General features: G+C 41.5%; 2 protein-coding genes across 2 annotated transcripts; one reads left to right on the top strand and one right to left on the bottom strand.

Annotated features, from left to right (window-relative positions):
• Positions 1–304: 304 nt before the first annotated feature.
• Positions 305–6,728, bottom strand: ifi35 (interferon-induced protein 35). The gene is made up of 10 exons (XM_061089432.1): positions 6,662–6,728; positions 6,348–6,406; positions 5,925–6,005; positions 5,638–5,796; positions 5,236–5,352; positions 5,009–5,153; positions 2,977–3,086; positions 2,713–2,896; positions 1,738–1,844; positions 305–1,613 (listed from the first exon to the last, which is right to left on the bottom strand). Exons 2-10 carry the CDS (start codon positions 6,369–6,371, stop codon positions 1,410–1,412), a joined length of 1,131 nt encoding a protein of 376 aa, XP_060945415.1. The 5' UTR covers positions 6,372–6,406; positions 6,662–6,728; the 3' UTR covers positions 305–1,409.
• A 1,253-nt stretch (positions 6,729–7,981) lies between these two features.
• rundc1 (RUN domain containing 1) lies at positions 7,982–14,899 on the top strand. The gene is made up of 5 exons (XM_061089669.1): positions 7,982–8,485; positions 10,416–10,574; positions 11,432–11,630; positions 11,745–11,840; positions 12,441–14,899. The coding sequence occupies exons 1-5, from the start codon at positions 8,093–8,095 to the stop codon at positions 13,301–13,303; spliced, it is 1,710 nt and encodes a 569-aa protein (XP_060945652.1). The 5' UTR covers positions 7,982–8,092; the 3' UTR covers positions 13,304–14,899.
• The last annotated feature ends 5 nt before the right edge of the window (positions 14,900–14,904 follow it).

The following is a 14,904-nucleotide window of genomic DNA, read 5'->3' as shown; positions in this document are numbered from 1 at the left end:
TTACATTATCAGTATATCAATGGATTATATTGTAAAATTAGACTCATTCTTTTAATACTTCAGTTTACACGAATCCTGTGAATATGTGAAAATATAGATTTACTCAACGTGCACAAGCTCAGAGACCAGAGATCTCAGAGCCTCTGTATTAAGCAACTATTCATATTGTTTATGTTTAGAAGTCTGAGATAAAATTAAAGACGAACACTCCATCTTTAGTTAATGAAGCCAAAATATCTGAATGCTGCCATCTAGTGCATCAGGAGCATGGGTCTGTGAAGTAAAAGTCAAGGATGGAGCTGTGGAAAGGCCGATCAATCAAGTTTTATTTGTATTCCTCATATTCACAAATCAATTTGTCTCTAAGGGCTTAACAAGGTGTGACATCCTCTCTCCTTAACCCTCAACAAGAGTGAGGTAAAACTACCAGAAAAACCCTATTGACGAGAAAATGTAGAAACCTCAGAGAGGTTCACATGTAAGTGATCACTGATTAATGCAAGAACTGGAATGACACTCAGTAGAACTCATTCATCAGCCAAGGTCCATCATTCGCCTCAAATTCAATTCATCTCTACCAAATTACATACATTTAAAAATACCTCTGATTTGTTTTCATTAAGATCCATGAGTTATTACCTTGGATTTCTGTTAAAATTGTAAAATCACACAATGTTTAAGAAAGTGATTAAAGAGTTCCTGGATTCCCACCTTTGTGCAGATTCATGTTAAATATGTAAGGACTTCTTATTGAAATCTGTTCAGTAGTTGCTTAACCCTTCTGACAAACAAATGGGTGGTGACAAAACATTAACTCCTTGGCAGCAGTATATTTTAATGGAATATATTTTGCAGTTTAAACCCTTAGAAATGTCATAACTTGGTTCCTTAATATCCCAACTTCCACCACAAGAAATATTGACAGAATGTAAAGCTTATTTCCGGCATGAACTCTCGGAAAATGTCTGGGAAAATTGTGTCTGGAGTTTGTCTTTCACATGAAAAACACGGCAGGAGTTTTTCTGGGTCAGACGCGTTCACAAAAAACGTAAAATGCCTTTGACTTTCAGATGAGGGGTGTCATCTGAAGAGAGCATGCAGGAGGCAGATCAATTCTGCTCTGTTCACAGCACATCGAGGCCAGTGTTGTCTTCTACTGTCAAAAGAATTTGAATTTTCCAGAAATTGTCCTGCTGTATTTACATAAGCCGACTGTGATAGCATTTTCCAGACATTTACTCGGAGGCTGGCAAGAGAAGTTACAACTGACTCGGAGTCATTCAGGTGACTGTCCAGAAATTAGTGATTGTCTGGAGCAGCTTTAGATTAAATAAAGTGTGTCCTATCTTTACATCTGGACAAAGGTGCCTTCATAAGATTTTCTTGAGCCGCAGGAATGAATCATCAGTTTACTGCTGCTCTTTTTTGGGGGGCATGCTCTCGAACAGCGCCGTGGTCTGCTGACCCGGCGGGCTGTAGAGAAAGGCTTCCAGTTCTCCTCCACCATTGCTGCTTCTCTGGAAGTGGATTTCCACGTGATCTGGCAGGTTGTCGTTCCCCACTTGGGGGATTCCTGTCAGAAGCACCGTCCGAGGGCACGCCACCATCTTGTTCTGGGGGGGGAATCACCACAGTTAAATCAGGTGACTGCGACTTCATCTGCATTTGAAAGAAAATGACACCTGCGGAATGTCAGTCACTTGTCCCGCCTTGTGTTCCCCCCGTGCTGAGACTTACCTTGAGGTTTACAATATTTCCGTTCAGAAAAGGAGTCACTCTCACAGTGTGCATCTTTTTTGGGAACTTTACGTCGTGGAACTCTTTCTCTGTCAAACCTTTGGCAACTGACAGAAGAAAAAGTTTCATTAGTGGGAAATCCAGACTAAAACGCTGAATAAATTCTACTTCCTGTGTGACAGATAAACCACAGTTCGCTTTCAGGGGCATTTCAAACTAAACAGTTTTATATTACTTGTGGTAATTTTGAAGACATGGACATAAAGTCTTAGGTTGCAAATTACAACACCAGCAATAGTTGGAACAACAATATCAATCATCACTCCACTACACGGTTAATCCCACACACCTGTTCAGATATGTCAAAGAATTTACTTTTTAAATGCACTGGTATCGGATCAGTACATGCTATCATGGTATCAGGACGTAAAAATCTGGTATCCGAACATCTCTTCTACCGGAGGTGAATGCAAACCATTGCTACCCCTTGTGCCGAGTTCACCCTATATGACTTCCTGTCTTGTGATGGGAAGCTCACAGTGGTTGGGTTTTCTTACTACATGAGTCACCTGTTACTTCAAATTGTATTGGATTCGGCTGCTAAGAAGTTTACCCCTGAAACTCCAGAAGTGTTTTGTGAACTCAAACACTTCCCCCACCCCTCTGTCAGCATAGTGGTGAATAGATCATGAGTGAATTTTCATTTTTTTTAGCGAACTATCCCTTTAACATGACATTCCTGCTCCCACTTTTCACCACTGCTGTTCCTGGTTTGTAGTATTTTCTGTGACTAAGCAGACAATTTCCTTCCTGTTAAAGGCACGCACATGCCAAGTGTATGTTAATGGTCATATGATGTGTGTTTTCTGTGTCGGTGGACAAATATTCTGATATCGAGTTAAAACGCTTATCAGGACAGAGGTTGTTTTCGTTTTATGACACAAACGCATGAATGTAGAAGTAGTAGTCTCTCACTGTTATCCTTCAGGAACGTGAGGACCACAGTCCCAGAGTCGGGCAGGAATTCACAGTGCTCCACATCTCCTCCTCCGTGCTTAGAATGGAAGAAGTGGAGCTGCAGCCTGTCCAACAGAGTCTCCATGTCCATTTCTGGCAGGTTGGAGATTAATATACGTTGAGGACAAACTTCAGAGTGGATCTGCGGGACAGAGACGAGCACAGATCAGTTCCAGGAAGCTGGTACTGAATCTCATTCAGCCTCTTTTGTTTTGCTGTCACCTCCACCAGCTTGGGCAGTATCAGCTGAACCGGCTGAGCCTCCACGGTGATGCGACACTCTTCACCCAGCTTCACCTGATGCTTCTTCATGCTCAGGATCCTCTTGGCCACTAACAACAGAGGGAACACAGAGTTATTCAGGATTTTAGAGTGGTACACTTCAACAGACGAACACTTTACAAAACATGGAGGTATTTTCAATGCAGTGGATGTAGTCAATCATTAGTACTTGTTGAACCCTCTGCGTTCCACCATCATGTTGTATGTGCATGGTGATTTTTCACCACGTGTCGTGAGAAACGTGATGATAATGCACAGTGGAGGGGAGCAAAGAAAAAATGGGTATATCTAAAAAGATGTGCTAGTTCACATCACTTATGAAGTGTTAAGAAATATCTTGTTCGAGTTCCTATATATTGTTTTTTGTGTTCATTTGGCAAAATTTGCTGAAAGAAACATGTCAGATATTTGTATTTATTAAGTTTCTAACATGTTTTCGATGCATTTATAATTTATTACGATTTATTGACTTACATACTCTTTCAACTTAGGTAGGACCAATTCTTTGTTGAATAAATCCTTATTGCAACCAGAACCAATGTGACAGACAAAAATAATAAAAATATCCCTCCAAATAGTTTCCCCTAACAACCCAACCCGGACTTCGCTTTTAATAATTTGTGCAGTTGACGGTTCTGTTAATTGAATGTCATGATAATATGTCAGCCATGTCCTGGTATTAAGATCGTGAGGTGGCAGCCATCTTTGAACTTCAACTCCTTCACACTAGACTGACTGTGAGTCGGCTTTGAGGAGCAGGAGAGATGGACTTTGTATTATGCTCTAACATATCTTTCTCAGATAGATGTGTAGCTTCCGGATGAATTAAGTTGCCACATTGTCCAGTTTGAACATTGCACGGATTTTAAAGATATGAAGCATTGGAAGATTCTCCAAGAAATGATGTCAAAGTTCAAATGGTAAACCCTGGGAGCCATGTTTTTGTATGAGCTTCAGCCAGTGTTCATGTGGTTTGTGGTAATGTAGGTGCACCACAGAAACGCCCCTTCAGATTTGTAAGGGGGGCCTTAAAGGGCACATGGCATGATAACTTAATGTTAGGGCCTCGTAACTACTTTCTATATTCATTTTGAATTAAAGCTAAATCAGTTTCAAAATCCATCAGAAGCTGCTTTGGGGCCCAAAATAAAATTATGATTATCTTAGTATTTGTCCTGCAGATTATGGATGTGCAGACTGGATCAACAGAGAAAGGCAGCTCATTCATGCCTCACTGCTCCCTGGTGGTTTGATCTGGCTATGCAGGCAAGCCTCGATTTTCCAATCAAAATATATGAAATGCATTAAGCAGAGATCAAACTTTAAGTCTGTTGATGAGAAGCAGAATTTAAGTACTTGCTGTAAATATTTGTGTTCAAGGATAAATGTGTTGTGCATCATTTAATTTAAAAGACTTTTTTTAAAAACACTAAAAAGAATAATTTTCTTCCATTTCACCCCATCAATTTAGTTACATCAGCAAAGTCTTCATCCTGTGGAACAATATGATGATTCACCAGAATTCACTTTGAGATAATGCAGATTACTTTCAAAGCGCACTGCAGTTTAGCTCCCTGAGTTATTTATCATGGTACAGTTTGTTTCTGCATCAAACCCCTTAAAATCTAGAAACTGTGATTTTAAGTTCCACAATCCAGGTTCAAAATAAGAGGGGATTATGATTTTGCTGTTTTGGCTCCATCGGTGTGGAATTATCTCAACGTCAGTGGGGATTTATCTGAATCATTTAAATCATATGCAGGTTTGTATTTTTTATTATTCCAGTGATTTTATTTCCTTCTGTAAATATTCTGTTTGATTTCTCTACTTTTGACCACCTCATGTGCACTTTTGAATATGACCCTCTGCGTTAAATTAATATTTTCTACCTTTAAAAAAAGCAGAATAATTAATTTATAGCGTGGCTGCATTCTGGTGAAACACACTCATCTGTGATTGGTCACAAACTCACCCTCTTCCTCCTCAAACGTGATCAGTGCCGTTCCCTCCACCATCGGATAAACGATACGCGATGTCATGTCAAACATTTGCAGGTTGCTTGCCTCAGACGTCTTCCCCTTAAATACGACATTCTTCTCAGGCACACTGCTGAACACCTGAAATCAACAGGTACATGGTTACTTGTTATTCGTCACAGATAGGGCTGCATACGCAGTGCATGCTGGGAGATAATCGTACATCAGTCTGCTGTTTGAGCTGTTCAAAACTGGCCTCCTCCTCCCTCAGGGCAGCCTGGACATCCTGGATCTCCTTCATGAGCTTGAACTCTTCCTGACCCATCATAGCTAGACTTTCCTGGAAGACAGAAGTTTAGACAATAATGAAGGAAAAGCAGAGTAATGTTATTTTTCACCAATAGTACCCACATTATTGAAAAAGCTGCTTTTGCAGATTTTGAAGGAATTCTTTCATCATTCTGTATTTTCCTCCCTCTGATGATTTTCTCTTTTGTCTTTATCTCTGTTTTACTTCAAACATGTTAATAATACATTTTCTCCCAAAACCTTTGATTATGTGCAAATTAACAACTGATGAAGACGTCCAAGGTTTTCTGATCACTTAAGTAAATTAGGGTCGAACCAATTCACTGTCCATCTGCTCCTGGTGGGATTGCTTCTCCTCTTGCACACTCTTGGCCAGTTTCATGGAGCGCTTCTTGCAGTCCTTAGTCATCTTCTTACTGTCCTTAATCGTGTTGGCCAGATCCTCCTGCTCATGAAGCAGGTTATCACACGTTATCTGTGGATACGGGAGTGAAACTGCAACCGTCAGGACTGGGACTTATGATTACTTTTATTTTCGATTTTCGATAAAAAATAAAAGCCACATTGTACCACTGTCAGATTAATGAATAAGCATCTGTTAACCTTGTATTTGGAGATTAAGTTCTGGATTCCCTCTAAAGTTTCCTCGGACGACTTCAGAGGCTCCATGACAAGAGAGAAATCCTGAAAACATCAGGAAACACAGATTTCTCTCCAGGGGTTATATGAAAAAAATAACTTTTATCTGAACAGATATAAATATATGAGGTAATAATATTAATCATTTTACTATCTCTATTAATCACATACTCTTTACATTTATAATGTTTAAAAGGTGAACGTTATAAAAACTCAAATCCAGCAGGAAATGTGTTGGCGGTTAAACCCGTAGAGAAAATGTCTCAGTCATGAATATCACTGATTTATTATTCTATAATATTCTATAACATATTTACATTTATTTTCAAAAACACAACCTACAACAAGAACGACTTGTTAACGTGGAAAAACAAAATGACGTCTCACCTCATCTGAAGCATTGAAGTCCATGTTTTATCAGATCTAATTCACACTCTTACAGCTTCCTGTCATCAACATCAGATTCATAATAACTTAAGATTAAAATCAAGACACGAGAGACAAAAAAATACGGCAAATAAACTCATCTTATAAATGACCTTTAGACTCTGCTTCAACTTAAACAAACCAGCGACTCAACAAATCTTCTGTGAGCTCAGAAAACTTTAAATATCACTGATGACTTCACTTCTGTTGAGTTTAACTGAACTTAACATTTGAATTGATTTATCTTTATTAAAAACCGCTTGGTTTAAACCCACCTTCAGTCCAGGCTCAGATCTCGGCAATCATTCACTCTTTCACTTTCTGTTTCTCTGAAGCAGGAAGTCCCGAACGTGTCACTGTTTTCAATCAGGGGGCGCTGAAGAGCACGGGTGATGTTGCGTTCATGTGCATCACCAGCACCGTGGGACGGAAGTCATTAAAATATATATTTATTTTTATTTATTTTGCATTTCTCTCAGTTACTTAAATTATATTTGGAGTACACCGACCAAATTTGTATATCTTCAACTCACATCTGTCTGATAATTACTCACACGACTGAATAAAAATAATACATACTATATTTATTTAAAGAAGTCAGTGTTGAAAATGGCTCCGGCCATGGGAACGGTTGCAAAAAACACGTTACAGATACAAATGTATATGGTTGCTGTGTCTGCCATATAAAACAGGGGCTTCTAAAATCCCACTTTATAGGCTGACATTGAACTGCTGTTGTGTTTTTACGCTTCAGAGCTCGGTACATGTAAAAGTCACAACTTCCGGTTATTTCATTCAACATAAGAATCTAAACAATCCTGCTATTGACAGTATATAATACAGTCATATATCAGTTTAATAACATAGAAGAAACAAGTTAAACGAATATTCAAAAATATTGAACAGTAATAGTGGATTAACGTCACTTTTCTTTAATTGTTAGACAGTGTTCAAACATACTAACGTCCTTGACTAAATAGGTTTAATGATCCCAAGGATGTAAATATGTTCAAGCAGCAGAAAAGAAAAACAAAAATATTTTAATAAACGAAAGAATTAAAGATGAATAAACTTTCTAGTAATTTATTACTGCACTACAATGTGATCAGTGTGATGTGATACTTCCCCCCTCCAACCTGGCTTGGATTGTCACACACCCTCCTCCAACCACTGAACATTTGAACATTTGAACATTTGTACATTTGCACTGACAGTTTTTTTTCTACTACTGTATTATCCCGCCTATGGTCTATTCATATTTATATATATTTATCCTGCTCATAGTGTATTCATTGTTCTTATATCATACAATTTCTCTTAATACTGTAATATTCCATATATATTTCTTACTGTACAGATCTTATTTATTTACATTTTCACTTTAATATGCACAATACTCTGCACTTTTACTGCCTTTTTTTGCACTTCTGGTAAGATGCTCAACTGCATTTCGTTGTATAAGAACTTGTACTGTGCAATGACAATAAAGTTGAATCAAAACTTATCTAATCTAATAGGAATCCTTTTATTTTGGAAATAAAGGTGCCTGACTTCCGGTGTTTTGACGTATGAATCATTGTTCCCAAGATGGCGTCACACCTGTTTACCCGACGCTGATGCTCCGTGTTCTCTGCGCAACGCACGACAGGTAAAACCGTCTTGTTCGCAAAGTGTCGTCGGAGCGAAGCAGCGGGGGACAAGCCGCCATGTCCACGGAGGAGCTGTCGGCCTCGGACAGCGAGGCCATGTTCGCCGGCGCCGGGGAGCGGTGGGCACCGGTCGGCGCCGTGGCCAGTCCCGAGGAGGAGAGCCGGGGCGGCGGCGCTGACCAGCTGAAGCAGAGAGGCTCTTCCTCGGCCACGGAGGAGGAGATGGCCGCCCAGCTGCGGAGGCTGGAGGGGGAGCAGGAGCAGCTGAACTCCTCTCTGCTCGCACTCACCTCCCACTTCGCTCAGGTGCAGTTCCGGCTGAAGCAGATCGTGCACGCACAGAGCGACGAGAAGGAGCGGATGCTGGCCGAGCTCGAGGAGTTCGCCTTCCGGGGCTGCCCGCATGTGGTGGGCTGCAGGGCGCCGGATGCCCAGCAGCTGGAGAACTCGGTGAGCCCCCCCCTCCCCCCAGCACGAAACACAACAGCCACGGTCGACTCACACTGAGGGAAAGAACACATCATCACATTATGATCCAATATGTAATCATCCTTATGTCACCATGGGCGGAATAGGAGTAAATGGACCCCTGGGTTCTGAGAGGTAAAAGCCCCCACAGTCCTTGTATAGGACCCAGACAGTGACACTGACGGAGACAAGACATGTTTGTTTAGTTTTTGTCTTTGATTGTTTTGCATTGTTTGTCTTAACACTGAACTCTTGGCCTTTACAACTACAAATATTAACTTCACTTCACTGTAGTAGTCCAGGGGCCCCAGACCTCTCGGGGGCCCCACACCTGTGCCTGGAAGAGGTCTACTCAGTAATCTATCAGTGCCTATTACATATCTTAGTATAAATCAAGGACTGCAGTGTGGTGTTAGCATGTGACCGTGTTAATTCACGATTAAACTGACCGATCAAAAATCAAGTGTGGTCGTTTATAGTACTTTTTAGGTAAAATGTTGAATGTTCTCTGGCTCCAGTGTATGAATTGTGAGGGTTGGGAAACTGGAGAACTTTGGGTTTCAGACAGTTTGGTGGTTTTTAGAAGATTTTTTTTTTTTGTGACATTTAGGATTTGTGGAAATTCCTGTCAGATTATCCAGTATTGACGCAGGGCTCCTCAGCTGTCAGTTGTATAGATCCTCATGGAGAAATTTAGCATGCACAAGTCTGCACATGTCCCACGATGTCGTTACTCACATACACAGATCTGGATACTCAGGATGAATAAAGGGTCACACACATGCACAATCGGGTCACATACATCGAATTGATTCACTGTGACGTTTTTTAACAAAGCTGATTCAAGCGTGCTGCCTGTTACGTCACACTCGAGGCGGCTGCGCCCACCGTTTTGTTCCCAGGGATCTCTAATCTCCTGTGGAAAACATTGCTCTCTGCCACAAGTGTGTGACTCACAGGGCTGCAGGGTGAATGAAAATGACGCAGATTGCTATCTGTTTATTAAAGGCCTGTGTGTACATAGCAGTGTTGAAGCAACCTGCCTTGCTCCTGATATTGTTTGCTCTCAGACTCCCAACTGAGGCAAAGGTTCGCCCTGGAGTAGTCTTGGGTGTTAAAATTTGACATGATATAATTTTTCACCACATATCCAGGCTAAAGTTCTAATTTATTTCTCCCTTGTTGTCACATGCTCCACCTTCAGAGGGATCTGGTGAGTATGGGGACACCTGACGTGTCTTTCAGAGTTAGGTTTGTGTGTATATGTTGTGACACGGGTGATTAAAACTGCAGCAGGCTTCATGATCCTCTCCCGCCTCTTCCTCTCAGTGTGCGTTGTAATTCACACTTAAATACATTTTGCTACTAGAGTGTTTCTCTTCTTACCTCTGACAATGCCCAACAGTCTCCCTATGAAACCACATTTAAATTCACTAGATCCAGATTTTATATTTGGATCTGCACCAAATTGCACGCACCGCATATCCGCCCCCTAAACATCCATGAGTTGTTTTTAGAGAAATCACTGAAAATGTGGATCTTACAATGTTGCAGAAAGTGGAAAAAAAAATCTGGATCTGCACCAATTAAAGTAGTACACGTGCTCAATAAACAAACAATACAAACATAAATAAACATGACACATTCAAAACAACCTTATTTGTCCCTGGAGGGGTTTTTCTAGATGAAGAAAACTGAGTATTAAAACCAGGTAAAAACGAATTTTACTTCAAAAGTAATAATGAATGAATTAACATTGAATTAATGTTACAATGTTGGTATCATATTTATTGATATTCGTTTCAGTAGCAATAATCTCACATTGTCAACATCCACTAGCAGCTGTGTTGCCATGGTCACTTAACACTCTGTCTGTTCAAATTAACATCATTGTGTGTGCTTCTCCCGTCAGAGTGAGAGGGAGAAGAGGGGGCGCCTGGAGGCCCAGAGGGAAAAACAGAAGGATCTCATTTTCCAGCTGAAGACACAGCTGGATGATCTGGAGCACTTCGCCTACCAGGAGGGCAGCTACGACTCGCTGCCGCAGTCTATCGTCATGGAGAAACAGAAGGTGGGGACCCGGACGTGGCATTGCTGTTTTAGGTTTTCTGATCAGGCTATAATGGATTTTTATAGTAACTCTAACAACATCCTTAATTAGATCGCAAACTCATGTCCCGGTTTGTGTGTCTTTTAGTTTCGGCAAATAATTAACCTGTTTCCGATCTGGTACAACAAGTCACAAAATGACTTCAGGCTCTAGAGCATTGGTGTTTTGTTTACTCTTTTTTTTTTTTGTTGCACTATTTCTCTCTTCTTCTAAAAAAGTGTAGACTAGCTGAAAAGTCTTTTCAATAAAGATTGTCAACTTGGAAAGACAACGAGATTCCAGAGGTTTTGTTGACAAGGGCTGACGCTAGTTTCAATGTGCTGTGATACAAAAACACATAAATCCACAGCGGACTTTATTCGTCATGTCCTGCCTCCTGCATGTTCTACCCAGACTCCAACTCTTGCCTTGTTTTTGAAATAAAAACCGATTTAAAAACCACTGAAAATTCACTAAATTTCTACTCACCACTTTGCCGATGGAGGGGTGGGTGAAACGAGTCCACAAAACACTTTTGTTGACTAAACAGCGTTGCAGCCAAATCCAATATCCAAAGTAACTGGGGACTCAAACGTAAGAACCACAGATAAAAAACATAAAATACCTCCATACTGTCATCCAAGTGTCTGTAAGACCAAACAAATTTTAATAAAAACGACGTCGTTTACACCATGTTTTTTAGCCTAAATGTCCTCTGATGGCTTCCTCTGGAACCATGTTCACACGCACACAAGCTCTTGCCCAAGGGCACGCGCTAGTTTAACATATCAGCTTCAATCATTCAAACCTTAACCTTTAATCTGTTTTACCTTCCTCAGGTCATCATTGACGAGTTGATCAAAAAGCTGGACGTGAACCTGAACGAGGACATTGGGAACTTGTCCCCTGAGGAGCTTCGGCAGAGAGTCGACGCTGCTATTGCTCAGATAGTGAACCCAGCCCGTGTGAAAGAGCAGCTGGTAGATCAGCTCAAAACCCAGATCAGGGACCTGGAGATGTTCATCAACTTCATCCAGGGTACACAAACATATATGCAGTTGGTGTATAAGCTTGTGTGTTTGCATTTCCAAGATTCCTATTTTTTTTATTGATTTTTGGTCAATGCGTAATCTTTGCCCTTTCTTCCCAAAGATGAGGTGGGGAATCCTCTCTTGCCAGATGTTGGACTCAGCCAGCAGCCACAAGCATCAGGGGCCAATGCCAGAACTCAAGGGTTGAAGAAGAAAGGTGAGTCAGTTCATATCATCATCCAACTGCAAGTGCATTGTAATTTTTATAGCATTTAAACTAGTAGATCCTTGACAAGATGTGTTTTTAATGGCTTACACTGTGATACTGTAAAGTTGTATTCAGACATTTGCCTTTCACACATGCACCACACAGCGGGAGGTTCTCTGCACAGACACATCACAACAGCATCAAATCCTCTGCATTATTCAGCCCAGGCGGAGAAGGTCTGCAGAGACTGGAGAGCATCTCTCTCTGACATTTGCGTTTACACATGCACCTCCTCCGTAGAAAAAACGGAGGGACTGCAGAGTTCAGTGCATGTCTGAAAGCAACTTTGGTTTGCATTGGAAGTCATTTCTGAGCGACATGTCACGGTAGAAATACCATAAATGTATGCTTGCCTAAACCAAGCTCAACTAATGAGTGCCTTGAGATATTGATGTTGTGAATCGATGCTGTACAAATAAAGTTATATTCAATTGACAGTATTTATTTTTAAAGATTTATTCACTGAAAGATCTTCATAATCACTTTAAAAGAGGCATGTTTTACTGGAGGTGTGGTTTAATATAAGTATTTTCTCATGTGTCACTGCAGTGGATCCTGAACAGGCCCAGAAGATCCGAGAGACCGGCCTGCAGCTGATCCAGAAGGCCATCGCCGTGCTGCAGATCTTCGCTGCGAGCCAGTTCGGTTGTGCGACTGGTCACCTTCCCCAGAGCATGTGGCCTCCGGAGTCTGCGGCACAGGACTACGGGCCCCTTCTGCAGCGTTTGGAGGTAGCTGTAGATAAAGTGAGCGTGCTTGGCTCGCACAGCCGTCCCTCCCTGGAACACGTCGTCAACTACACCAGCAACACGGACCTGGGCCCCCGAGATGAGCTGACCACGTCTGTGAGAAAGGAGCTGACACTTGCTCTCAAAGACTTACTGGCCCACGGCCTCTTCTTGCCCTCTCAGACCATGAGCTTGGTGCTGGCGCCCATCTCCTGCCTGCTGCCTTACAGACCAGAACCACAGACCATGCATCCATGGGACCTCTTTGTCAAATACTACCACTCCAAAAACGGGAAGGCCTTTGTTGAGACACCAGCCCGCCAGCTTTCACAGTCCTTTAGACTGCCTTTAGGGGGCGGACCAGTGACCGTGACCCCCAAACAGTCTCTGCTGTGGGCTATCCACACCGTGCTGAAGGAGCACGGACGTTACAAGAGAGGACCGGACACAGAGCTCAAAGCGCTGGTGTGCATGGCTCTAAACGAGCAGCGGCTGGTGTCGTGGCTCAACCTGCTGTGTAAATCTGAGACTCTGATTCACCCGCACTACCAGTCCTGGAGCTACATGGCTCAGACCGGCTTCGAAGGAGCCCTGCGCATCCTGGGCCGCGTCAGCCACCTCAAATTCAACCTCCCTGTGGACCTGTCCGTCCGGCAGCTGAAGAACATTAAAGATGCTTTCTGAGGAGGCAACATGTACGTCAACGGTCTGAAAAGTATAAGCGACAGTGTCAGATTTCAAGTATTACGTCAGCTAAACCACACAGTTCTTACCTGCATTCCAAAGCATGTTTTTTGAAGGTCATTCAAGCAGCCACCCATCTAATATCTACAGTACATACATCGAGGGATTTATAGTTTGAGCTTCAACAATGAGAAACCATGATCTGCACCCTGTTTAAGATGCCAAAATGACAAGAAGACAATGCTGCTTGTACTGTAAACCTGCCTTAGAGTGAAGATGGAGATTACCTCATCTTTAGTAAAGCCTTCCTGACCTTTGCGACCTGTGCTCCTCGTACAGTAATAGGACCTTTGCCTATTCATTGAAGGGATTGTTGGATTTTTACAGTAATTATTACCGCGACATGGTTACAAAGTTAGACAATCCATTGTGAAAATGAATGAGCAGAAACATGTCTTGATACTGTGGTTTCCACACAGTAACTACTAGCTAGTGATGCCCTGCTCCTGGTGTCTGTTCTGCTCCGTTCTTCGATCATGGACTGGATGATTTCTGTGGTAAATCACATGTAGCACACTGGCTGATCGTGAAGCTGACCGACAGCACTCAGGTAAATTGAAATGAGAAATAACTTTCCATTGGGGCTTGGAGTCAAAGTGTTGAGTAACATCGCCTTCAATTACGCAGTCATCAACCTACTGACAATGATCTCACCTCCATTTGAAACCTCCGAGGCTGTTATCAGTTGTTGCAAGCTGCGTTTCAGATGTGCGATCAACATTTAGACCTTGTATGAACTGCTGCTCTAATCGTTCCAGATTAAATGGCGGCGATATGTTCATTTCACGACGTAACGGTTTACATTCCGCATTGAGCGTGATTGTAGGACGTTAAAAGTTTCATTTTATTTCCAGTTTGTTTATCGGAGAAATTAGATTTTGTCTTCATGAGACAACTGAGATGCACGAATCGTAACCTTAAATACTGAATGTAGAAACCACAGATGCTATTAAACTAAAGGTAGTTTAGATGTGCTGTACTTTTTCCTTCTGTTTATGGGAATCAAACGTTCATGGGCTCACGTGTAGATGTATTTATCAACCTGTGAGTGCATGCATGCTGATAAAAGCTCACCACATTTGTGTTTCCTGAGATAAAAACCTGAATCCATATTGGTGCACTCTGTGACTAGCATGCACCACAAATTTTATATTTTTTATTTTATGTGAATTGAAATTTACTGTTCTGTTATTGGCTGTGTTCCGTACCTACTGTGCAACGCTGTAGTTTACTTTCTCGCTCGCCACATTTATTTGTGTTTTATGTTGTGATCTATGTATTTATTTATTTTATAGAATGTTTGAGCTCAACACTGAAGTAGATGAGAACATATCAGAACACTAAAGTTTCTGCTGTACTGTAGCTGTTGAGTCTGGGAACCTTAGAAACACTGAATGATTTCAATTATGTATTTTAATTTAATCACTGTAATGAGAAGTAATATATCTGGAGATATTAACCATGATCTTGATTATGTTTTTATCGTGTTTAATGGATACCTACACATGTAAACACATTAAACTGCTGCAATGTTTATCAGT

This window comes from Limanda limanda, chromosome 17, assembly GCF_963576545.1.
Source record: "Limanda limanda chromosome 17, fLimLim1.1, whole genome shotgun sequence".
NCBI lineage: Eukaryota > Metazoa > Chordata > Actinopteri > Pleuronectiformes > Pleuronectidae > Limanda > Limanda limanda.
This window is presented reverse-complemented; position numbering and strand designations above follow the sequence as displayed.